At 36.6% G+C, this 24,695-nt stretch overlaps 4 protein-coding genes across 4 annotated transcripts; 2 read left to right on the forward strand and 2 right to left on the reverse strand.

Annotated features, from left to right (window-relative positions):
- The first annotated feature begins 1,056 nt into the window (after positions 1-1,056).
- Positions 1,057-1,460, forward strand: LOC123309685 (THAP domain-containing protein 1-like). The gene is made up of 2 exons (XM_044892909.1): positions 1,057-1,170; positions 1,244-1,460. The coding sequence occupies exons 1-2, from the start codon at positions 1,100-1,102 to the stop codon at positions 1,458-1,460; spliced, it is 288 nt and encodes a 95-aa protein (XP_044748844.1). The 5' UTR covers positions 1,057-1,099.
- Positions 1,461-7,725: 6,265 nt separating this feature from the next.
- Positions 7,726-11,232, reverse strand: LOC123309687. The gene has a single exon (XM_044892910.1). It carries the CDS (start codon positions 11,230-11,232, stop codon positions 7,726-7,728), a length of 3,507 nt encoding a protein of 1,168 aa, XP_044748845.1.
- Positions 11,233-12,656: 1,424 nt separating this feature from the next.
- LOC123310247 lies at positions 12,657-22,123 on the reverse strand. Its single transcript, XM_044893716.1, has 3 exons — positions 22,119-22,123; positions 20,880-22,068; positions 12,657-12,677 (listed from the first exon to the last, which is right to left on the reverse strand). The coding sequence occupies exons 1-3, from the start codon at positions 22,121-22,123 to the stop codon at positions 12,657-12,659; spliced, it is 1,215 nt and encodes a 404-aa protein (XP_044749651.1).
- An 86-nt stretch (positions 22,124-22,209) lies between these two features.
- Positions 22,210-23,921, forward strand: LOC123310248. Its single transcript, XM_044893717.1, has 2 exons — positions 22,210-23,859; positions 23,901-23,921. The coding sequence occupies exons 1-2, from the start codon at positions 22,210-22,212 to the stop codon at positions 23,919-23,921; spliced, it is 1,671 nt and encodes a 556-aa protein (XP_044749652.1).
- Positions 23,922-24,695: the final 774 nt, after the last annotated feature.

The following is a 24,695-nucleotide window of genomic DNA, read 5'->3' on the forward strand; positions in this document are numbered from 1 at the left end:
CACTGACTTTTAAATTGTCTTATAATTGAATATTTGTATTCGCTAGACAATAAATTATTATTATTATTATTATAAAAACAACGAAAAAGCTCTGGAATAGTTGTTTTTACCGCTTTTTTTCCTCTTTTGGCTTTTTTTTTCTTATTTTTACTCTTTCCTTTTTCTTCTTATTTTCCCTTTCCTCCCATTTTTCCTCTTTTTTTCTGGGGGGAGGGGCACCGTCGACATCTGGGAGGGACACAGCATCCCTGCCCCCCATATTTCCGCCTATGGATCCATATACCAGCTTGTTTTCAACATAGCCAAGGTCAAAGGTCATCCATGCACTATAATGTCAAAATCCAATCAGTTTGACTCTGTTTTTTCTATAAGTGTTTGTGAGTGCAATAAACTGGATGAAGGTTTAAGGTTCAATTCAAACATGCCATCTTCGAAATTGAAATAACAGGTAGATATTTATCTGCTTTCAATATACATATCGGGATAAATCAGCCATCGAATCGCAGAAATACCGAAAAATCGGTATTCTTGGGCAAAATTCGTTGTTTACTGAGAGGATCTCGAGAACTATAGCAGCTAGAAAAAAACGGATGACACATTTCCGAGCTCTTTTTCGAAGAAACAAAGAATGGTGAAAACCGCAACCTCCTACGATACTTCGTTTTTGAGTTTGACAATTTCGTAAGTTCACCCCAATCCGAATTTATCTTTTTCGGCATATTTGCCACAAATTACACAATTTCCTGGCATGCCGACAAGGAAATTCTTGATCTCAAGTCTTTGAAAGAAACACTAGTACATCGAACACAAATACGATAATTAACATTCAAATATTGGGGTAAACGTAAACAAACATGGCGTAGATGCCATAGACTTATGAATACCATGGACTCCGCATGTGAGAGAGAAGTCGGTTGGTTGAATAAGATGGAGAGTTTGTGGGCAAGCTGTCAAAACAAAAGCATAAACGTCAAAAGTTTATCGAACTCTCTAGAACTTGGAGTGTTTTTGTTTATTGTTTATTTTGTACGTGTTTCGTGAGAAGAAATAGTATACTCGTTTTTTCAGTTCTTTTGAGAGCTAGGAATAGTAAATCATAATGCCACAATCTTGTGTAGCTTACAATTGTTACATCAGACATAGGAAAGGGGGAAATTTGAAATTTCATACGTAAGTAGTATCGCTAATATTCAATTATGGCAACACAAATGCATTGAAAACTGATGATTAATTGAATTTACAGTTTTCCAAAAACAGGATTATTGAGGGATAAATGGATAGCAGCGTTAGGAAGAGCTGATTTTGTACCTTCTACATATTCAAGAATATGTAGCAAACATTTTCATGAGAATGATTATGAGATAAACGCTCATGGAAAAAAAGTTTTGAAGAAGGATGCAATTCCTTCTAAATTTTGCTTTGTAAATAGCATTGCAAGATCCTCAGATGCAAATGTATAAGGTTAGTATATATTTACGCAACTAATTATTTTAGATGCTTCTTATTTGAATTGATGACATTATAATCTGACAAGCTTCTTTATTGAATGTTGTCTCTTAAAATAGTTCCAGAGGTTAGCAACTTTCTGTTGGAGGAACATATTACAACAGATGCACCGATTTCGGTGCCTACAGACCCTACAGTGATAGAATCCCGATCACTAACGAGAACAAAAGAGCCTGCCTTACCTTGCAGTATCATTAGAAAAAGGTGAAGGAGAAATTCAACTTACACTTCTCATGAAACCCTGTATTACTACTATTATCACTCATTAACTTCTTCATTATCTTTAGAAAGAGATCAGTTCCTGTGTATGTGGGAGATTTCGTAGAAGCTGACCTCAAAAATCCAGTAAAACGTCGTAGATATTGGAATGTTTCACAAACTGTTATTACTGTTATTTCTAATTTGAGAAAATCCAATAAAAAACACTGTGCCCTGGTTAGCAAATACAAGAAAAAAATTGAAAACTTGAACGATCTATGGTAGATGCACAGTAAATGTCAACAAAAACATAGAGGTGTTGGACACACTTTTCTTGTTGTTTACGTTATCTTCCCCTTCCTCTATCTACGGGGTGACCAGACGTCCGTCATTGTGACGGACTGTCCGTTAATCGTACAGAATGTCCGTCACTGGAAAACGTCCGTCAAAATGTCCGTCAAAATCTTGAATTTAATTCAGTATTTTTCTCTCGAAAATTTGAGATGGATCTTAAAAAAAGAAAGTACGAATTTACGGAAGATCTTTCAAAATAATTTCCATCATTCGATTCGAGCATGCGTGTGTTGTAGACGTGTTCTACCCTGCTCCTCAAAAAAGTTTTAAATTCTACAGTTCAATAAAGTCAAGAATTGTTTCAACCTCTGCAATTTGGTTTATAAAGTGTGGATTGTGAAACGGTCCAAAAAGTTGTCCATTATCATTTCCACAATGAGTACCAGGAACAGAACATTGGCTGACCTTGAGAAACATTTTCTGAATCAAATGAGGGAATTCGAAGAGAAGCTTAAGAGTATTCAGGAACCTATCACTTGCGAATCAATCTGTAGTGCCTGCTCAATAACATCGTTAAGAGCCGAGTTTGAGACATTTAAGTTGGAGATAACACAAAAATTAGAAAATTTTGTGGATGTAGTGTCGCAAAAGGATATCTCCAAAAACGTCCTCATATATGGCGTCAAAGAGAATCCAGAGGAAGATATTTACACTACTCTTTCTAATATAATCAAAAATAAATTGAATATAGATGTAAATAAACATCAATTAAATAATTGTTATCGTTTGGACAAGAATGCAGATGGCCGGAAAGAAAACACACGGAGAAACCGACCGATCGTAGTGGAATTCAGTTGTCAGTGGATGAAGGATGCTGTGTTTTCAATTAAATCTAAATTCAAAGGTAGCGGTGTTGTTTTAGTGGAAATGTTATCGAAGTGCAAGTTGAATCTCTTCAAGAAAGTGAGAGAAAAATATAAGAATAACTGTTGGACTATAAAAGGTAACATCAAATTATTTGTAAACAACAAAATTTTGCAGATTGACAGTTATGAACAGTTCAACCAAATTAAGAGTACTTAGTTTTATTTTCATTGTATTATAACTTGGGCTAAAGTATTTTGATCACTGTGACGATTTCTTCAATCGTTTTGAGCAATTCGAGGCTAATCTCAGGTGTAGATAATTTTGGGGTGTACGGGGTGTTATCGTTAAGTGCTAAACCACTTTTTTTTTGCTGTGAGCATTCAATTTTGCCGTGCCTGGGATTGATTGATTTGCGGAGTTTCGAAGACGAGTTGAATTTTCCTTACAGCTTTAATTCTTTCATAACTCAAAATCTTTTATTCGTTTTGGAAATTTAATACTTTCAGAAATATTTTCTTTCCTTTCATGTTTTATATCCTATGAATGAATTTTTCAATGATGGGATTGTTTAGCCCAGATAGGCTTCTCTGGATATAAAGAACGATTTGATTTTGAACTTTTATAGATGGATAAACTGAGACTAGCTCATTTGAATGTCAGAACACTTGTTGGTCACTTTGCGGATTTTAAAAATATGGTATTGTCAAATTCTTTGGATGTTGTGGTGGTGAATGAAACTAGATTAGACGGCACAATAACCGATGATATAGTAGGTATCGATGGATATAGCCTGGTTCGTTGTGATCGGAATAGGCGTGGTGGCGGTGTGGGGTTGTACATTAGGTTGGGCATAATGAGAATGATAAAAAATTCTGGTCAAGCCTCAGATCCTTGAATATACGACATAAAAATTCGAATTATATTCCTGAAAACCTGAAAGATTCAAACATTATCAATCAACATTTTATCGAATCCATTCCAAAAATAACGATGGATAGTGATCTGTTTTCGTTTTATTCCACCAACGTCAAGAATCCAGCATGAAGCAGTTTTCATTTTCGGAGGTTGCAGAATTCGATATCTTTAAAATAATTCAAAAAATAAAGTCTAAAGCGATGGGTCATGACGGTGTCAATATGGCGACAATTCAACTCTGTTCTCCTTTTATTCTGCCGTATGTGACGCATGTGGTGAATTACTGCCTGAGAAATTCTGTTTCTCCTTCTGCTTGGAAAAAGGCATTAGTGACTCCGTTTCCCAAAACCTCCCATCCGGAAACTTTGAATGATTTGCGACCGATAATTATACTCCCAGCTCTATCCAAGATCATAGAGCAAGTTATTCGAAAACAATTGCGAGAACATTTAGAAAAATATAAAATCATTCCCGCCACACAATCTGGCTTTAGACCTGGACACAGTTGTTGTACTGCCCTGCTCAATATTACTGACGAGATATTCAAGTCTATCGATCAGGGAGATCTCACTATTTTGACCTTGCTAGATTTTTCGAAGGCTTTTGATTCAATAAATTGTAATGAAGTCCAGTTTTCTGAGGAAAATTGGAATTCATTTTAGTGCATTCCTTCCGTTTTAAAGTACACGCTACGTGATCTGTATATATGTGGCACTTCGAGGAATTCCCCAAAGTGACCACTTGTTCCTCGAAGTGACCGTTCTGTATATGATTTGTTCCCCGAACTGACCGCAACGCATACATATATATATATATATATATATATATATTTTTTTTTTTTTTTTTTTTTTTTAATCACCATATAGGGTAGGCAGCTCTGGGGCAGCCGAGCACATCATCTGCCAAGGCTGCCTCAAAGGGACGTTAGGAACTTCCTCACTATCCTTGTATTTGCGAGGATGACTTCTTTTTGCGCCAGGCTTATCAGCTTTCTGTCCAAGCCCATTCGTAGGGTGTTCTCCACAAGATGCCTCTCAACCAGTCCGTTCGTTGATATGACTAGTGGAAGTATAGATGTTGACTTCAGGCCATAGATTGTCTTCATCTCGAACGCCAGATCATGATACTTGGTTAGCTTCTCAACGAATGCTCTAGGCACATTATCGTCGGCGGGGATAGCAACGTCCAGGATTTCAACTGTTTTGTTTTTCTTATCGAACAGCAAAATATCGGGCCTATTATGTTTTATTGCCCGGTCCGTTGTGATGAAAGTATCTCAATACAGCTTATAATTCTCATTCTCCAGGATGTTACATGGTCGATATTCAAATGGCTTCATGATTTTCCTTATTAGCCCACACTTCAAGGCGATTTCCTGGTGATAGACTCTAGCCATCGCGTCGTGCCGCTGTGTATAATCCACCAATGCCAAAACAGAGCAGGATGATGTAACGTGCTGTATGGACTCAGTCATCTGGGAGCACTTTCGGCATTTATCTGTTGGTATATTCCTTCCCGTAATGTTCTTGATATATGATCTCGTCGAAACCACTTGGTCCTGGATGGCGACTAACCTGCCCTCTGTTTCAGGAAACAGATATCCAGCTTTCAGGTAAGTAAGTGATTCCGACTTATCAACGTGACTATTTTTCAGACTCCCAGGGTATCTTCCGTGGAGCGCCTTGCCGTGCCACTCCTGTATGAGCCCCTCGTTCGTGAGTCGCACCGGTTCCAGTTGGCCTGCCAAGTTTAACGGACTCAAGTTTTCATCTTCCTGACATAGAGCACTGTAGAAAGGTGAGTTTTTTGATAGAAAATACTCTCTCATACTGCGCACTGTTTTATCATGTACCATTTCCAGGTTCTGCAGCCCACGCCCGCCGTCCTGTCTTGGGATGTAAAGCCTATTCACGGACGCATGTGGATGGTGAATGCCATGTCTGGTGAGTAGTGCTCTTACTTTTTGGTCGATATCTCTCAACTCTGTATTGGACCATCTCACCACCCCGAAGGAGTAGGCTATGCATGGTACCGCCCATATGTTTACAGCCTCAAACATTGATTTGGAGTTGAGCTTACTCTGAAGCACCTTTTTTAGCCTGCTAAGAAACTTATCTCTAAAGATCTTCTTCATGTCGACTATCTTTATGTCTAGGGCCTGTTGCACGCCCAGGTATTTATACGTCTCCTGCGCTCCCAATTCAGGTATCTCCAGGTTCTCCATCACCCTAAAGACCTCTCCCTCCTGCACTCGACCTCTTTTTACATGCACAACAGCACACTTTTCCACCCCCAACTCCATTCCTATTGCCTCAGAGAACGCTGCCACTATTCGAATTTGCTTCCTGAGTTGTTCCTCATTCGTAGCATAGAGCTTAAGATCGTCTATGTACAACTGGTGGTTAATTCTCATGTTCTGCGCCCTTTGTAACTTATATCCGTAGATCTGCTTCTTCAGTAGTCTACTCAGGGGGTTCAGAGCCAGACAAAACCAAAGAGTGCTCAGTGTGTCTCCCTGGAAAATTCCTCTTCGGATTTTGATCTCGGTGGTTTTATAGTATTTGTTTTTTGTGTTTATCACCAGTTGTGTGCGCCATGTCTTCATTAGATGTTCTAGAAGAGTGATGACTGGCTTCGATATACCATACAATTGTAGTGCTTTGATCAGCCAAGTGTGTGGAACGGAATCGAAAGCTTTCCGGTAGTCGACCCATGCTACCGATATATTCCTCTGTTTCTTCTTGACCTGTTTAGTTATTATGAGGTCGGTTATCAAGAGCTCTTTGCATCCTCGGGCGTTTCCACGACATCCATTTTGTTCTCGTGCTAATATGTTATTTTCATTCACGTGTTTCCAAAGGTTTCGGGTAAGAACTGCTGTTAAAATCTTATAAATGCTTGGGAGGCAGGTGATCGGCCTGTAGTTTTTGGGGTCTGTGGTGTCATTTCCTTTTGGCAGCATGTAGGATATACCAAGCGTGAAGAAACCTGGTATCTTTGTCGGGTCCAACAAAACTTCCCGAAACAGCCTTGCAAGGTGACAGTGCGCAGCCGTGAAGTGCTTCCACCAATAATTTTGTATCTTATCCACGCCAGGAGCTGACCAGTTATTCGTCTTTTTCAATGCGTCTTTTATATCTTTCTCCGTGATTTCTATGTCCTCCATGTGGTACTCATTGGACTCTCTCTCTAGGTCTGTAATCCAATGTGCTTGTTCGTCATGCCTTTTTTCTTCCTCCCACATTTTCTTCCAGAACAGGTGCATAGATCCCTCATCGGGCGGGTTTAACTCTTTAGAGGTCTCTTGTTCGAGGTGGCGGAAAAATTGCTGTCTGTTCTTGTAGTAGAGCTGGTTGTTTTTGTACCTTTTTACCCGTTCGTTGTACCGTTGGATTCTACTACCTAATGCTTTTATCCTTTGTTTTAGCCTGTCAAAAACCACCATTATGCTTTGCCTGAAGTTACCACTCCGTGCTTTGATCTTGAACTCCGATGCAATCTGACGGGTCAGCCTTTCGACTCTATTGGACGGCGTTTCCGTATTCAGGTAAGTATGCAGTATGCCAATGCTCCTTCTTATGTTATTGATCTTCTTTTCCAGGCGGTATTTCCAAGGAGGCGTTGTTTCGCCTTTTTTCGGTAGCGCATCTTCGATTTTCATTCCCAGCTCAGAGCATACTGTGAATGCGCCCGCGTACACGAAATCTGTGATATCTTCTAGGCGCAAGGTTGCTGGTAACTGGCGCTTCATTATTTCATTTTATATATATATATATATATATATATATATATATATATATATATATATATATATATATATATATATATATATATATATATATATATATTTTTTTTTTTTTTTTTTTTTTTTTTTTTTTTTTTTTTTCTCCACCATTTCGGGTAAGGCTATTGAGGATGCCGGGTCACCGCAGACCAAAGCGTTCCTCAATTGCTCGTCAGGAACCTACGCACGATGCGTGTAGTCCATAGGATCACTTCCTTCTGTGCGTCATCAATCACATGTTCTTCGAGGCCGAGCTTTTTAGTGTTTTCCAGCAGATGTGTTTCAACCAGGCCATTGGTGGTGATAATCAGTGGAAGAATTGTGGTACAGGTAAGTCTATTAATTTCTTTCAGTTCGAAGGCAAGGTCATGATATTTCACTATCTTCTCCGTATATGCCTTCTCGATGTTGTCATCAGCTGGTACTGTTATGTCTGCAATCGTTACTTTCCTCTGTGTCTTTTCGAAAAGTACGATGTCTGGACGATTATGAGGAATTGATCTGTCCGTTACAAGTGGGTGGTCCCAGTAGAGTTTTACCTGTTCATTCTCCAGTATTTCCTTAGGTAAGTACTTATAAACTGGTAGAGTTGATTTGACTAATCCATACTTTTTGGCAATAGCTTGATGGTATGCCTTCGCCATAGCGTTGTGGCGGTCTGTGTACTCTTTGGGTGCGAGGATGGGGCAGGATGACGTTACATGCTGTATAGTCTCAGGTGATAGCGAGCATTTGCGACACTTATCTGTGGTTAACTTTTTCCCGATTATGTTTTTCTGATACGCTCTGGTGGGTATAACCTGATCCTGAATTGCTGTTAATCTGCCTTCAGTTTCTGGGAAAAGGTAACCAGCCCTTAGGTACGTGAGCGATCTTTGTTTGTCGACTTTCTTATGTTTTAGTGCTGTTGGGAATCTGCCATGAAGTGCTTTGCCATGCCATATGTTGGATAACTCTTGGATGTTGGATGGTTCACTAGGATAACTGTTAGATGACAGGTTGAGTGCTGTTATATTGTCATCTTCTGCTGATAGTGCTTTAAGGAGAGGTGAGTTTTTCGATTTAAAATATTTCTTCATTTCCTTCACAGTGTTATAATGAGCCATTTCAATGTTCGGTAGTCCTCTTCCTCCATCTTTTCTAGATATATAGAGCCTGTTGCTGGAGGCGTTTGGATGGTGTATTCCATACTTAGTTAAAAGCTTCCTTACTTGGATGTCAATGGCTCTTAGGTCGGTGGTTGACCACTTTATTATTCCAAAGGAATATGCTAAGCATGGCACTACCCAAGTGCTGATGGATGTGAACATTGCTTTGGAGTTGAGCTTGCTTTGTAATATTTTCTTCAGTCTGCCAAAGAATTTGTGCTTGAAGGTAGTCTTGGCCTCGTTAGTGTTTATTTCTAAGCCCTGTTGGATACCCAGGTATTTGTAAGTTTCCTCTGGGCTCAATGTTCGGATTGTTAGTTGCTCCTGTATTTCTAGCGCTTCTCCTTCTCGTATCTTTCCTCTCCTCATGTGTACCACAGCGCACTTATCCAGTCCCATCTCCATTTTAATGGCGTCAGTGAAGGATGCCACTATTTTCAGTTCTCTTGTCAGTTGATCTTCGTTGGCAGCATACAGTTTGAGATCGTCGATGTATAGTTGGTGGTTGATTTTGGTGTTGTTTCTTCTCTCTATTACGTAGCCATATTTGGATTGGTTCAGCAGCTTACTTAGGAGATTTATAGAGAGGCAGAACCATAAGGTGCTCAACTTGTCCCCTTGGAATATTCCTCTTTGGATCCTGATTTCTTCCGTTGTATAGTTCCCTTTGTTCGTATCCACACTCAGTTTAGTTCTCCATGTTTGCATCAGATGTTCGAGTAGATTGATTACTGTTTCCGATACGCCATATAATTTTAGAACTTTCTTAAGCCACGAGTGTGGTATGGAGTCGTATGCTTTCTTGTAATCAATCCACGCCATGGACAAGTTACGCTGTTTTTTCCTTGCCTGCTTTGTTATTATTGTGTCAGCGATTAATAGGTCTTTACACCCTTTTGCATCTCGTCGACATCCGTTTTGTTCTCGTGCCATGATGTTGTATTTTCCCACATGCCGCCACAGCTTTTGAGTGAGAACTCCTGTTAGTATTTTGTATATCGTCGGCAGGCATGTTATTGGTCGGTAGTTTCTAGGGTCTTCATTATCAGTTCCTTTGGGAAGCATGTAGGTGATGCCAAGTGTGCAGGAATCAGGTATAATTGATGGGTTCTTTAGGGCTTCCTGAAAAAGCTTCGCCAGGTTGTCATGTGTTGAGTTGAAATACTTCCACCAGTAGTTATGTATACCATCTGTTCCGGGTGCAGACCAGTTGTTTGTTTTTTTGAGTACTGTTTTTATGTCTTCCTTAGTTATGATAACTTGTTCCATGGTATATTTATGCGATTCAGTTTCCGCTTCCCTGATCCAAAAGGCCTCGTCATCGTGATCTCCTGCATGGCCCCATATCTCTTTCCACGTTGCATGCATTCTTTCTGGCGTTGGATTAGTTTTATTGTCCGTTGTTGTCCCATCCAGTGTGCGGTAGAATTGATTGGTATTCTTGTAATAGAGTTGGTTATTTCGGTATCTCCTAACCCGTTCGTTATATCGCCTTATGCGATTTCCTAATGCCTTAATTTTCTGTTTCAGGGTATCGCTTAGTATTACAAGTTGCTGCCGTAAATTCTCCTTGCGGCCCTTTATGTGATGTTCTGAGGCTATGCGCGATACTTTCTTGCATATTTTCTTTGTCGGTTGGCTGTTATTCAGGTAAGTATGTATCGTGCCTATCGTTCTTCTGATACTGATAATTTTTCTTTCCAGGCGTATTCTCCACGGCGGTGTTCTTTCCTCTTTCGGCCTGGATTCTTCACGACAAAGTTGAATTCCATTTTCCTCACACACTGTAATCGCTCCCGCGTAAACACAGTCAATCAGGTCTTCAATCGCACAATTATCTGTTATGTGCGCCTTCATCGCCATGTTGGTTCTTTCAACGCTTTCAAGGATTTTTCTTGAGCCCTTTAGTCTAGGTATTCTGGGTCTCTTCTGTGGAGACACTCTTGAGTACATCTTCATATTCTTCTCGAAGAGTCGGGACGTTTTATTGTTCTGAGTAGTTGGTTGAATCTGAGGTTCTAGGTGAATTTCCTCATTGCTTGTGTTATCATCATCTGCTGGAATCGGTGTGTAAGGTCTGGTACTCTTCCTTATGACCTCCAATTCAACACTGGAGAATTTTTCATTCTCCAACATCTGCCTTATTCTGTTGGCAAGAAGGTTTGGGTAGGAAGGTCTCCATGGATTGATCTCATTCCACGTGGTTGTTAGAATTTCTCTGTAGGTTCTTCCTGTGTCTTGTTGTAGTTGTTGAGCAATAAAGTGAGTACGCATTAAGAGGATATTTTCCTCCTGCGACCATCGTACTCTTCCATCTCGTGAAACTGGTGCCTCAGCGGGACGGCTACGAGTTCCATCCAAGCTGATGCTCCTTCTTTCCCTTCTGTGAGGGTTCGAGTTCGGACGTACGGTGCCATCTCGGGGGGCTGCGCCGCTTGCCCCACAGCTGACCCCATCAGGCTCTACCTCCGGACGGCTCCGAAGAGGGCCAGCCCGCTGCCCTCTACCGCCCTGGTTCATGCTTCTTGTGACAGGAGCTTCTTATTCTACAGCTTCCCAGGTTGCTGGCCTGGGGGCTGGGTGACTGGGGTACGCGGGGTCGTCAGTCCCCGAAAGCATCACGCTTCCCTGCATATATATATATATATATATATATATATATATATATATATATATATATATATTATATATATATATATATATATATATATATATATATATATATATATATATATATATATATATATATATATATATATGAACCCGTAGTTCGTTGTTACCTCCGTTAAGTTCATTGGGCGACCTGACCTCCGGGTGAAGGAGTTTTTTAATTGGAATAATTTTTGCTTATATATGTAGAGGGGAAGGTAAATAACAGGGGTACCTAAAGAGGGGAAAAGATTTTCATTGAAAAATTTTTCTTTAAACGAATCAGACCTTACTACCTCCGCATATATTTCTTATTAGTAGCAGTGGCGGCGCAAGACCTTAATTTGATGTGGGCAAGATACATTTTGCGAGGCCCTCTGGTGACGCCAGAGGACGTTTTCATGAGAAAGCGACTGATAATAAAAAATGAAATTTAAGAAATATAGAATTTTCTACTTTCAGCCTAACTCACTTAACTGAACTAATTAATTATCAAGTCATGGCCCACCTGAGATGCTAGATCATGCTTAGTTAAAAATTTCAAAATAACTACTGAGGACTAGTTCAAATGAACGCGCAACAACCTGTGATTGGATCCATACACAGTGCAAGATTGTGTTGAACTCGGTCAACCGTTTACATGGTCGCGCGTAATTAATTACGCGTAAACGGTTGCCGGAGTCGCGCGATTCTTTGAACTAGGCCTCAGTGTATTTAGTAGGCTTAGTTCAGATGATAGTGCGTAAACGCGCGATCCACAAACCGCGCGACTAAAGATATAGAGGAGTCATATACAAATGTTCATATGGTCGCGCGACATCGCGCGTAGACTCCACTGTATCTTAAGGCTTAGTTCAGATGATTCGAACCAGAAACCGGACTACTAAAGATACAGAGGAGTCTACGGGCATATGAACATTTATATTTGACTCCTCTGTATCTTTAGTCGCGCGGTTTGTGGATAGCGCGTTTACGCGCTATCATCTGAACTAAGCCTTTTATTCACTTATGTGCATTCAGTATAGGTCCTTTCGTTTGCATAAAAAGTATAGCACTTTTCTACACTCGATTTTAGTATTCGTTTGCTGATTGGATTTACACCTTTTGACTAGGTGTAGATAAAGTACAGCCCCTCTACACTGGTGTGAATCAACTCGAGTGTAGAAAACTGCTACACTTTTTATGCAAACGAAAGTACCTAATATCATAGTCGTATAGAATTATAAACTATATACGCCAATTTAGTGAGTCTCAATGACTTTTCTTTAACATCCCTATTTAAGCATGAAAAAATTTCATGGTTTCATGGATTCATTCTGAAAATTGAGTTAATGTCAAATTGTTGATAACCCAATTAAAGTCTTGTGAAACCCTCTGTTGGACGTCAAGCTCAAGCGGTGTAGTGGATCCTCAAGGTAAGCGTCCACAGTTAAGTCACTCGGGCGAAAATTATTCGCTTCGAGCGAAATTTCGCAGTACCTAAAACAAAGCGCAATTCATGCAGAGCGAAATTGTCGCGTGTAGAGACCTTTGATGCGCTGATAAAAACCAATAGACCACCGACTCGCAGTGAGGGCCCTAGCCCGGCAATTACTCGGTACCAAAACTTTATAATCTTTGCTCGGTACCTCTACACTAGGCGCTTTTTAAAAAGTCGGTCTATTTCATAGAGTTTCTTGATTGAATGTATATGTTAATCGCTGTTTTCATGACAGAACATTCTTTTCCTTTTGGCTACTCCTTCCTTTCTGAAGTAATTTTGAAGATCAAAACGGTTTTCCTTAATCAACTCTTCGACTCTAATCAATATTCTTTGATACTGTTTGAAAATGTACGCAAATGTTGTAAAGTGAAGGAACTTTTAAATTAACTTGTTTAGATTGCTACAGGAATATGTCTCATCCAAACATGTTGGTGGAACTTGAAAATGGCAGAACAATTATCTGGATATACCCAAAACCCTCAGATTTAGACACGTTCACTGTTTTTATTGCATAAACCTGATGCGAGGGGCTCTTCGGCCCGCGAGGCCCCTCAAGCCGCGAGGCCGTAGGCCGTCGCCCACGTCGCCTACGCCTTCCGCCGCCACTGGCTCTCACCTCCCGCAACGTTGTCAGATTTCAGGAGGACAGAAAGTAGGGCAGCTTGAATTCTACTCATATACAGCTGCTCTTCCGATTCATTCACACATACTGAAACCTGTAAATAGTTCGAGAACGATACTGATATTAATAAACTTCATACGCTAATAATTGATTGATAAGGATTCGGAGTAAATGAATTTGGACAGAAATTATTATCTTTTCTTCATGAATATCAACAGTTTTGAATAAGTATGCTATGTCTACGATACTTCGTCCGATAGGGGAGTTTAATACCGTATAGGTCCTAAAATGAGTGATACATGACAATGAAATTTTTCGTTACATATGAGATTAATTCCAAAGACAATTTTACCGAATTTGTTCTGGTATGAAATAGTTATCTAAATTTTGTGCATTATATTCACGACATGAGGAACTCCATTGAAATGTTTTTCCCGAATGAATCAACAAAGATATACGTTTTACTTTCAGCTTCTATACTTCATTCACTTTCATTTTAGCACAGGATTGGCCATGGAAATTGAATACCTTTCACTCTGTATGGTACGAAAATGTTGGGTTAAGACGGTTGTCAAAACATTTTTGAGTTTTAAATAAATGCTACGTAGTCCGTTCTACGTGAGACTCTCAGTAATTACGTATTTCATCACAATGTCAAATCACTTCGGAAAATATTGCGTCGAAAATATGTAACGAACATAATTGACATTTATACAAACTGATTGAAGACATACCAAATCTATTTATTTACATGGAAAATAGAAGTAATCAGTAGCTTGAGGAGAGTTACTGTTGTTTATTTTCTTTGGCTGAAGGCTGAAGATTTTACATCAGTTGTAGAATTCAAAAAAATCAACCCGAGGATGAAATGCATTTGATGCAGTGTTAGCATTGAATTGAATACTTATAGGTGGTAGGGAATGGGTATCTCTTGAAGAAATGAACGGATAATTACGAGAATGTTGAATTCCTCAACAAAAATCATCTTGCGTGAATGGTAGTCAAAATAATTGAAAGAAGTTTGAAGCAACAGGAGCTTCACCTTCAAACAAAACAACTGACTAGTATTCATGTCTGTTTATTTTCAGTACATTGATATAATAATAATAATTATACAGGGTGTGGCGTAATGAATGGATAATATGGAGCCTGCGGGTAGAGTACTCTATGGGGGTTCAAATAAATATATTTTACGTTTGGCAAAAGTGCCTTGGTTTTCGAGATATTGGGGATTTTCGATGAATCACCCCAAATAATAATAATAACTGGATATTGACATTTTTCATCATAGCGGTTCAAAAGAAACTCCTTGATTTAATGGCATTTCTTAATTGCTCGAGGAGTCTTTTGAAATTTTTCAGTACACAGGGTGTTTCACAAGTAAACGGACAAACGAAAACCGTGAATAGAGGGCATTGAGCTCAGTTCAAAAACACCTCATATGTGTGTCTTAGGCATTCCGTTTCCGATATAGAGAGGAGTTTATTCAAATTTCCCTAATTTTTGTTCGGCCATAACTCCAAATATTTTAGTTGGATTCGGCTAAAAATTCATTATCCGCTTAAACTTCTAAGTTTCAATAAAACAGAACATTAAAAGTTGACGAACACAGGACCGGACTCATTGAGGATATATTCAAATTTAAACTCATGCAAAACACTCTGTTTGTAGTTTTTCTCGTCATAATTTTGAATTTTTCAGGTATCTTCATTGATTTTCCCAAAATCAATGAAACTTTGGTATGCCTTTTCAGATTATTTCTAATGAATAATTGTTTGATCGTGAAATGTCTGGAAAAAACAGCGCTGCATATTGACTTTTACTTCACATTAATTAATGGGATGAATATGATCGCCAATCAACTGAGGAAATCTAAAAATGGAATTGGAAATGTTCAACTGAATTTTTTCGTTCTCAATATATGTCTTGCATTTGTTTTTGATATTTATAGCATATCTATTTATTCAGATAAGTGATTAACAGTGATAATAAGCTTTATTATTGATAATAAACAAAAATAGAAAAAACTACCCTATCATGATCATGAAAATAATAATTATAATTCGATATCTTCCGAATGAATCGCTTTTTATGGACAACGTGGAACTGAAGTAATTTTCCGAACTGATTTTCACCTCATTTGGTCTTTTAGTGAAGGTAATGATTGGCACTTCGAATAAGTGTGATAAATGCACTTTCGAATTCTTTACTGATTCCGTTATAGTCATTATTGGATCTATGGAAATCTATGGATTGTTCTGGTCTTATTACAATTTGTTATTGAAACATTGATGATATTCATGCACCAGCAAAAGTATTTATCAGTATTTCAGGTCATTTTATTAGAAGGGTAGGACCACAATATTGGACTGCTAGATCTCCAGATCTGACACCCCGCGATTTCTTTCTTTGTTTTTATTCACACAACTAGTTGTCCATAGAAAAATAGATTCATTCTGAAGATCAAGTTTTAATTTTTAGTTTCAAGATAGCGTAGTGTTTCGATCCATATTTGGGTATCATCAATTTTGAAACATTTTATCCTTGTGAAAGATTATTTTGAAGACCGAATATGGTATAATCGTTGAACACATTCAACAGAATATTCTTCGAAAAAAAATCAATTAAGGATTTCTAAATACATTTTCATGAAGTGCTCTATTCCTTAGAGGCGTCTGACCAAAACAATTATTTCTAGAACATGATCAACAGGTGGGGCAACCCAAAAATCAATTCAATTTGAGACAATAATAATGCAGATAACAAAAAAGTTGAAATTATGATTAAAAAACTACATACACGGTGTTTTTATGAGTTTGAAGTTAAGTAAAGCCTCACTGAGCCCGGTCCAGATTTTTGTCGAATTTTAATGCTCTGTTTCAATGAAATTAACATTTCAAAGCTAATTATAAATTTTCAGTCGACTTGATCAGAATTTCAGGAGTTATAGCCAAACGGAAATTCGAGAAATTTCAAAAAACCCCGAAGAAACCTATATATAGGGTGCCCCAAAACTATTGAATCAAACGTCACACCACGATAGAGTAGATCAAATACTATCGAATGACACCAACATTAGTTGAGCGAAAATGTACCGTTTCTAAAAAAACCTAACCTAAAGTTGCCGATTTTCGAACTATTTTTTCAGTCACAAGGCCAATTTGTTATTAAGGATAGCGTTTTTCTCCCATATTATCACCCCTGTTTATTCTGAGTATTAAAAATCATGTAGAAAAAACAATTGTTTTAATTTACATTTACTTAGGTTATGGTTATCGATTAACTACTTAAAATAATTTAAATTAGGGGAGATGAAACAATAATATTACTTCAATATAATTTAAAATCGATATCCTTTTTCACAAACTGGCCCTGTTATTAAGAAAAATAGTTCGAAAATCGGCAACTTTATGTATTTTAATAAAATTCTGATTATTTTGGAAACGGTACATTTTCGTCGAACTAATGTTGGTGTCATTCGATAATATTTGGTTTACTCTATCGTGGTGTGACGTTTGATTCACTAGTTTTGGAACACCTTGTATATGGTATGATTCTGAACTCAGCTCAATGCCCTCTATTCACGGTTTTCATTTGTCTGTTTACTCGTGAAACACCCTGTATACTCCTTGTACTCTGAAAATTTTAAAACGAATGCCCTCACCGTCATATGAAAATTCAAATTCTTCTTGTTGTAAGAACCGTTCATCCTTTCACCCAACGCCGACCCTAGTTACATGGCCCGTTGAAAACGAAATCGGCATCTGTTTACTGCAAAACACGTGTTCGCTGATATGAAGGGTTCAAAATTTTCTACCTGATTCGGGCTTTTTAGGAACGAATTGCTCAAGATGCCGAGTTCGAATAACATTTCGTTTTGCGTGTTATATTGGATAAAATTGAATTTATTGCATGGATGATTCGAGAATTATTGATGTCCAGAATGCTCCAGAATGATGAAAATTTTCAGATTTCATTGAAATTCTTGCGAAAATTATCTCGTATATTTTCAAGTTTAGATTTTAATTCATTCAGAACTTTGAATTTCGGCAAATAATGATGTAAATGATATAGATAACAGTCAATCACATTTCCTTCAGCGCAGTTGTTGTTTTGAAGAAAAAGCAGTAGATTCTCGCAAAATCCGAAACTCTACATGTATAGCAGTTGTTCAGTTCGGGATTAAAGTTTATCCTAGATTGATTTTGACATTTCAGTTCAGTTCTGTCAGATTATCTAGGATCATCTTAAATCTCTGCCTCATCCTGAACTGAACAACCGGGCCTTATAGTAATAGCAACGTAGCATTCATTAAGTCGGTATATTATTGGAATAATACTAATTTTTTATAGCGGAGAATAGTGGTTTTCAGCCTCGGTAGGTATTCACGAAATTCATTTTATTATGTTTTTTTAAGGTGAATCGGCCCGAAATCTTGGATCCCCCGACCTGCTAGTTTCGTATACTTCTATGACAATAGCATAATAACTCAAATTTCAACATTTTCACAGAAATTTTAGAATTTAAGGGAGAGACACATTGAAAAAATCGATAGCAATTTACCGCCTAAACTACGAGCTTGCCGAAGTTGAAACTGGTAACAATCTACTCAGTGCTTCATAATATGTATAGTTTTATGACTCAGTGTTTTTTAGAACCTGTTAAAAAAATTAAAAACTGTAAACTCGTCATCGCCTTCCAAAGGCTGTATCTTGGAAGGTCTGTCGATTTGGAAAATTTACAGGAAATACCCCCGCTTATTTTCATTAAGGAATCATCTCCCTTATTCCTTCGCATTTGTTTACAGATATCCTGTATATAGCTATATTTTATCTATGTACCTTTATATTTTAGATAGTAGAAGTTAATCAATCATCTGTATCTCAATCATATGTATCCGAGTATGTATCTATATTATTAACTTCATTTTGAAGATTCATTATATCTTGACAAAAATATGGTTGCAATTTCCAAATATGTTGACTCGAGGCCTTCCAAAGACTTCAATATTGTTTATTTTTTCCCTTACACCCTGTATGATCTATCGAAAAATGCAAATCTGTTTTGGCGAATTCTTCATAAAATCTTACTTGTTTCGATATAATTGGTAATTTTCTTTATGATACATCACTGAAATATTTAAACCAGAGAGATGCTACAAGCTCTTAAAATTTTTTTGAAAATCCAATATTTAAACATAATCGATAATAAAAGAGATGTTTCTGAGCAAAGGATTCCTCAAAATCTTTGAGAAATCTGATTCAAGAAAAATATAAAGAGCGTTCCATTTGAAATAACACAATGTCAAACATTCGGTTTAGCCGACGTTGTTCATTTCTGTGATATTGTTAAATTTGTAGCATTTTTTTCTCCTGATTCTGAAATAAAAATTTTCGGATTGGCTCATTGTCCTTGAATATTCATCACCATTAACATCTGAATTTTCTTATCCAAAAAATGTTTCTCTCTGAACAGGTTATTTTATTATATGCAATGATACAATACTGATTATTCGTTATACTAATAGGTAGTATTATCTATATGGATCATTTCCATAGAGAGAAGAAATATCATTATGGACAAGACTCAAATCGATTCGTTTTCAGATAGGTAATGAAATAGTTCGCCAAATTCAGAATTATAGTGTAAGCTTGAGATGAAAGAAGTTCAACGGATGCATAGATATACGCACGATGAAATATAAACAGTCATAATCCCATTCGAGAGAGCCAAGATTGGTTCTCTTTCACGTGATTCTTTCCCCTACAAAGGAATGCGATAAAAAATCGTTGAGATATGCCGCCTGGCTTGCAATAATGGAGGAGAAAACGCCCTGCGCCTCTCATTACTTAATTCCTCCGTATACTGATATTCCGCCTGTCTACATCTGCTTGCACAGTACAACGTTGCCATTTTCGGAGGTGCAAACGAGCAAAGAGTCTTTCAGAGTAATTCTCCGATATACAGCTCAGCACACTAGCGCCAGTGATATACACTCGAACTAAAAGATTGTTCAGTACATAAAGGGGGTGCGTTGTGACCTCAAAACGATTTTTTGATATGTTGGTCCCTGAAGCCTCCTGAATCTAACAAGCTAAAAAACAAGGCAAAACGTTGTCACCTCCGATTTCGGAGGTGACATCGATATATATGAGGTGAGAGCGTTAAACGAGTTACTATTTTGGAGGTGGTATTAACACTTTATAACTATATATATATATATATATATATATATATATATATATATGTTTCAGGGAATAGAGGCTCACTTTTGATAGGAAAAAATGTGGTACTCTTTTTTCTAAACCAAGCTTTCGCAATACTTTATTGCTTCTTCAGGGTGTCTAAAATAAACAGATACAAACATTAATACATTCACGTAAATTAAAATCATCTCGTACATTACCGAATTTGAGGTTATTTAATGACAATTGTAACTGGTGTAACATTTTATGGAAAAATTTTTTGTTTTTAAAATACAATTTGGTATGTTCATTGCATGAATTCTTAAACTTAAAAAGCACTGTAATATTTTCTCTCAACTTATATTTTCTGGGTCGTATTTCTCGAAGTAATGTCATCTGTCCTTCTGTCCAATCACTCATCGAGTGGGCCGTCATAGAATTCAGTTTCTTTTTTTAACAGATAGCTGTATATATTACTTAATTTTTTGGTGTCAGATTTTTTATTTATAGAGTTTTCTCTTTTATTTATTTGGATCATCTCGTGGATAAGTCTCTTGTGGTAATTGTTTTCAGTTTTTAAAATTTCTACGTTTTCAAAGTCAATTTGATGGTCCAGGTTGTGCGCATGTGTCGCCAATGCACATCTATCTTTATAGTTTTTAATGTCTGATCTGTGTAGACTTATTCTGTTTTTCACCCATTGGGAAGTTTGGCCAACATAAATACCATGACAATCTTGACAACTTAGTTGATAAACAACATTACTTTTTAATGTCTTCTGTATAGGGTCCTTGAGTACGCTGTATAATGATTTGACGGTTTTTTGGTTGTAAGTTGTTATTAACACTTCCTCATCTCTAAAAATGGATTTGATTTTTGATGTCAGCCCCTTGATATCCGGAAAGGAGGCATAACGTTTGTCTGTTTTGTCTGTTGGTTCATTTCTTTCTTGGTTTTGTTCGTTCGATCTAGGTGTTTCATTTGACGCATAAATCAATTTATTGATCATTGATGTTGGATATCCATTTTGTTTCAAAATCTCGAATAATCTCTTTAGTCCATCTTGTCTGTAGCTTTCATGGCATATTTTGTTTATTCTCTCTTTCATTTCTTTTATGAAATTTATTTTTATATTTATATTATGATTTGATAGGTAGTTAATGAATTTATTCGATGAGGTGGTTTTTCTGTACCAATTTAATTTTACAATATTTTCATGTCTGTGTACCTTGGTATCTAGGAATGGAACTCCTTGATCATTGTCTTCCTTTTCGATTGTGAACTGTAAATCTTTGTTGTAGGCGTTGAAGCATTCAAGGGTTTGTTCAATTTGATCTTCAGGTATTGCTGCAATGATGTCATCCACAAATTTTTTCAAGAATGGAACTTTGAAATTTAATCTTTTTGTGCACTCATCCAGTAGATCATCCATAACATATAACGACAATATCGGGCTCAATTTGGACCCCATAGCACAGCCAAAAATCTGCTGATAAAATTTTCCTCGGAAAGTGCAATAATTATTTTCCAGGATATATTGAATTATTTCTAAGAACAGATCTTTATCCATCTTTGTATGATGTTGAATTGTTTCCCACTTTTTTTCCAAAATTCTAATTATGTTGTTTTTATCTAGGTTTCCGAATAGATTTACAACATCAAATGATACTATTTTATGATTATTAGGTAGTTGAAAATTATTTATTTGTGTTGCAAAATCGAATGTATCTTTAATATAGTAATCATTTTCTGTATTGTATGCTGACTTTAAGATGTCTGCCATAAGTTCCGACAGTTTTGTCATGGGACTATTCACACTGGATATTATTGGTCTTAATGGGTTTTCTGGCTTATGGACTTTCGGGTTTCCGTATATTCTAGGACATGTGGAATTGTATGTTTTGAGTTTTTTAGCTTGTTGTTCTGTAATGTACCCCTTGTCATGCATTTTCGATACGTATTTATTGCATTTTTGTTGTATACTTTGTGTTGGATCCCTGGGTAATTTTTTAAAATCTTTCGAATCAAGTAGAGATTGTATTTTATTTTCATATTCGGTTTTTTCCATTATGACTGTCACACCTCCTTTATCACTATCTAATACTATAATATCATCGTTATCTTTCAAAAATTTCTTTGTGTCCTTGTACCATTTTTGAATGAATGTATCCGATTTGTTGTTTTCGTGGGTGAAATTGGTAATCATATTTGTCGCTCTTGCTCTGAGTACATCTCTTCTGTCTTCAGGTACTGTTAGTAGGGCATATTCTAGGTCCGCAATAAGATTATCTACTTTGATATCTTTTTTCGTTGTTGGTACACTGAATTTAGATCCAAGTGATAAAATATTTTTTACTGTTGTTGGAAGGGGTTTGTTTGTAAGATTTTTTATCCATCTCTCTTGTATTTTAGACACCCTGAAGAAGCAATAAAGTATTGCGAAAGCTTGGTTTAGAAAAAAGAGTACCACATTTTTTCCTATCAAAAGTGAGCCTCTATTCCCTGAAACATATGTTTATAGTTCAAAAAGGCTCTTACCTCAAACTACAGTAATAAAAATGGGATTTTATGAAGATATTAGTGACAGATATGGACCTGAAACAACAAGACAATTGAAGATATGGAGTAATATAAACAACAAGTTGGCATCAGCACGAAATAGGAGGATATTCTTGCTTGAATGCAAGAGACAAGGAGTAATACCGAAACATATTGTAGGTAACTTGAAGAACGTAATGGGATTATTTGAATTCAGTAATGGAAAACTAAATAGAAGCTTAAGAGAATTCAATGACAGAACAATTAGAAAGATACTAAATTTGGAAATAAGTCAGGTAAATTATAAGATAACCAAACTAGAAGTCAAGAAAGAAAACATCCTCGCTAATTTAGAACACGTACCAAATAGTATAATTATGGAATATAGTCGTAGAATGCACATAATATACAATAAAAATTTTCATAATATTAAAACAACAAATTTAAAAAAGATTAATGATCTGTGTATGAGAAAGCAAAATCCAGTAGAAATACAAGAGAGATGGATAAAAAATCTTACAAACAAACCCCTTCCAACAACAGTAAAAAATATTTTATCACTTGGATCTAAATTCAGTGTACCAACAACGAAAAAAGATATCAAAGTAGATAATCTTATTGCGGACCTAGAATATGCCCTACTAACAGTACCTGAAGACAGAAGAGATGTACTCAGAGCAAGAGCGACAAATATGATTACCAATTTCACCCACGAAAACAACAAATCGGATACATTCATTCAAAAATGGTACAAGGACACAAAGAAATTTTTGAAAGATAACGATGATATTATAGTATTAGATAGTGATAAAGGAGGTGTGACAGTCATAATGGAAAAAACCGAATATGAAAATAAAATACAATCTCTACTTGATTCGAAAGATTTTAAAAAATTACCCAGGGATCCAACACAAAGTATACAACAAAAATGCAATAAATACGTATCGAAAATGCATGACAAGGGGTACATTACAGAACAACAAGCTAAAAAACTCAAAACATACAATTCCACATGTCCTAGAATATACGGAAACCCGAAAGTCCATAAGCCAGAAAACCCATTAAGACCAATAATATCCAGTGTGAATAGTCCCATGACAAAACTGTCGGAACTTATGGCAGACATCTTAAAGTCAGCATACAATACAGAAAATGATTACTATATTAAAGATACATTCGATTTTGCAACACAAATAAATAATTTTCAACTACCTAATAATCATAAAATAGTATCATTTGATGTTGTAAATCTATTCGGAAACCTAGATAAAAACAACATAATTAGAATTTTGGAAAAAAAGTGGGAAACAATTCAACATCATACAAAGATGGATAAAGATCTGTTCTTAGAAATAATTCAATATATCCTGGAAAATAATTATTGCACTTTCCGAGGAAAATTTTATCAGCAGATTTTTGGCTGTGCTATGGGGTCCAAATTGAGCCCGATATTGTCGTTATATGTTATGGATGATCTACTGGATGAGTGCACAAAAAGATTAAATTTCAAAGTTCCATTCTTGAAAAAATTTGTGGATGACATCATTGCAGCAATACCTGAAGATCAAATTGAACAAACCCTTGAATGCTTCAACGCCTACAACAAAGATTTACAGTTCACAATCGAAAAGGAAGACAATGATCAAGGAGTTCCATTCCTAGATACCAAGGTACACAGACATGAAAATATTGTAAAATTAAATTGGTACAGAAAAACCACCTCATCGAATAAATTCATTAACTACCTATCAAATCATAATATAAATATAAAAATAAATTTCATAAAAGAAATGAAAGAGAGAATAAACAAAATATGCCATGAAAGCTACAGACAAGATGGACTAAAGAGATTATTCGAGATTTTGAAACAAAATGGATATCCAACATCAATGATCAATAAATTGATTTATGCGTCAAATGAAACACCTAGATCGAACGAACAAAACCAAGAAAGAAATGAACCAACAGACAAAACAGACAAACGTTATGCCTCCTTTCCGGATATCAAGGGGCTGACATCAAAAATCAAATCCATTTTTAGAGATGAGGAAGTGTTAATAACAACTTACAACCAAAAAACCGTCAAATCATTATACAGCGTACTCAAGGACCCTATACAGAAGACATTAAAAAGTAATGTTGTTTATCAACTAAGTTGTCAAGATTGTCATGGTATTTATGTTGGCCAAACTTCCCAATGGGTGAAAAACAGAATAAGTCTACACAGATCAGACATTAAAAACTATAAAGATAGATGTGCATTGGCGACACATGCGCACAACCTGGACCATCAAATTGACTTTGAAAACGTAGAAATTTTAAAAACTGAAAACAATTACCACAAGAGACTTATCCACGAGATGATCCAAATAAATAAAAGAGAAAACTCTATAAATAAAAAATCTGACACCAAAAAATTAAGTAATATATACAGCTATCTGTTAAAAAAAGAAACTGAATTCTATGACGGCCCACTCGATGAGTGATTGGACAGAAGGACAGATGA

This window comes from Coccinella septempunctata, chromosome 3 (assembly GCF_907165205.1).
Source record: "Coccinella septempunctata chromosome 3, icCocSept1.1, whole genome shotgun sequence".
Taxonomy (NCBI): Eukaryota; Metazoa; Arthropoda; class Insecta; order Coleoptera; family Coccinellidae; genus Coccinella; species Coccinella septempunctata.

Coding starts and splice junctions, on each gene's coding strand:
- LOC123309685 (XM_044892909.1), top strand. CDS start 1,100: ATGCCACAATCTTGTGTAGCTTACAATTGTTACATCAGACATAGGAAA. Junction 1,171..1,243: donor GGAAATTTGAAATTTCATAC/GTAAGTAGTATC, acceptor TTGAATTTACAG/TTTTCCAAAAACAGGATTAT.
- LOC123309687 (XM_044892910.1), bottom strand. CDS start 11,232: ATGAACCAGGGCGGTAGAGGGCAGCGGGCTGGCCCTCTTCGGAGCCGT.
- LOC123310247 (XM_044893716.1), bottom strand. Junction 12,678..20,879: donor TTCCATTCCTAGATACCAAG/GTACACAGACAT, acceptor CTCAATTTTCAG/AATGAATCCATGAAACCATG.
- LOC123310248 (XM_044893717.1), top strand. CDS start 22,210: ATGGGATTTTATGAAGATATTAGTGACAGATATGGACCTGAAACAACA. Junction 23,860..23,900: donor TTCCATTCCTAGATACCAAG/GTACACAGACAT, acceptor AAATTGGTACAG/AAAAACCACCTCATCGAATA.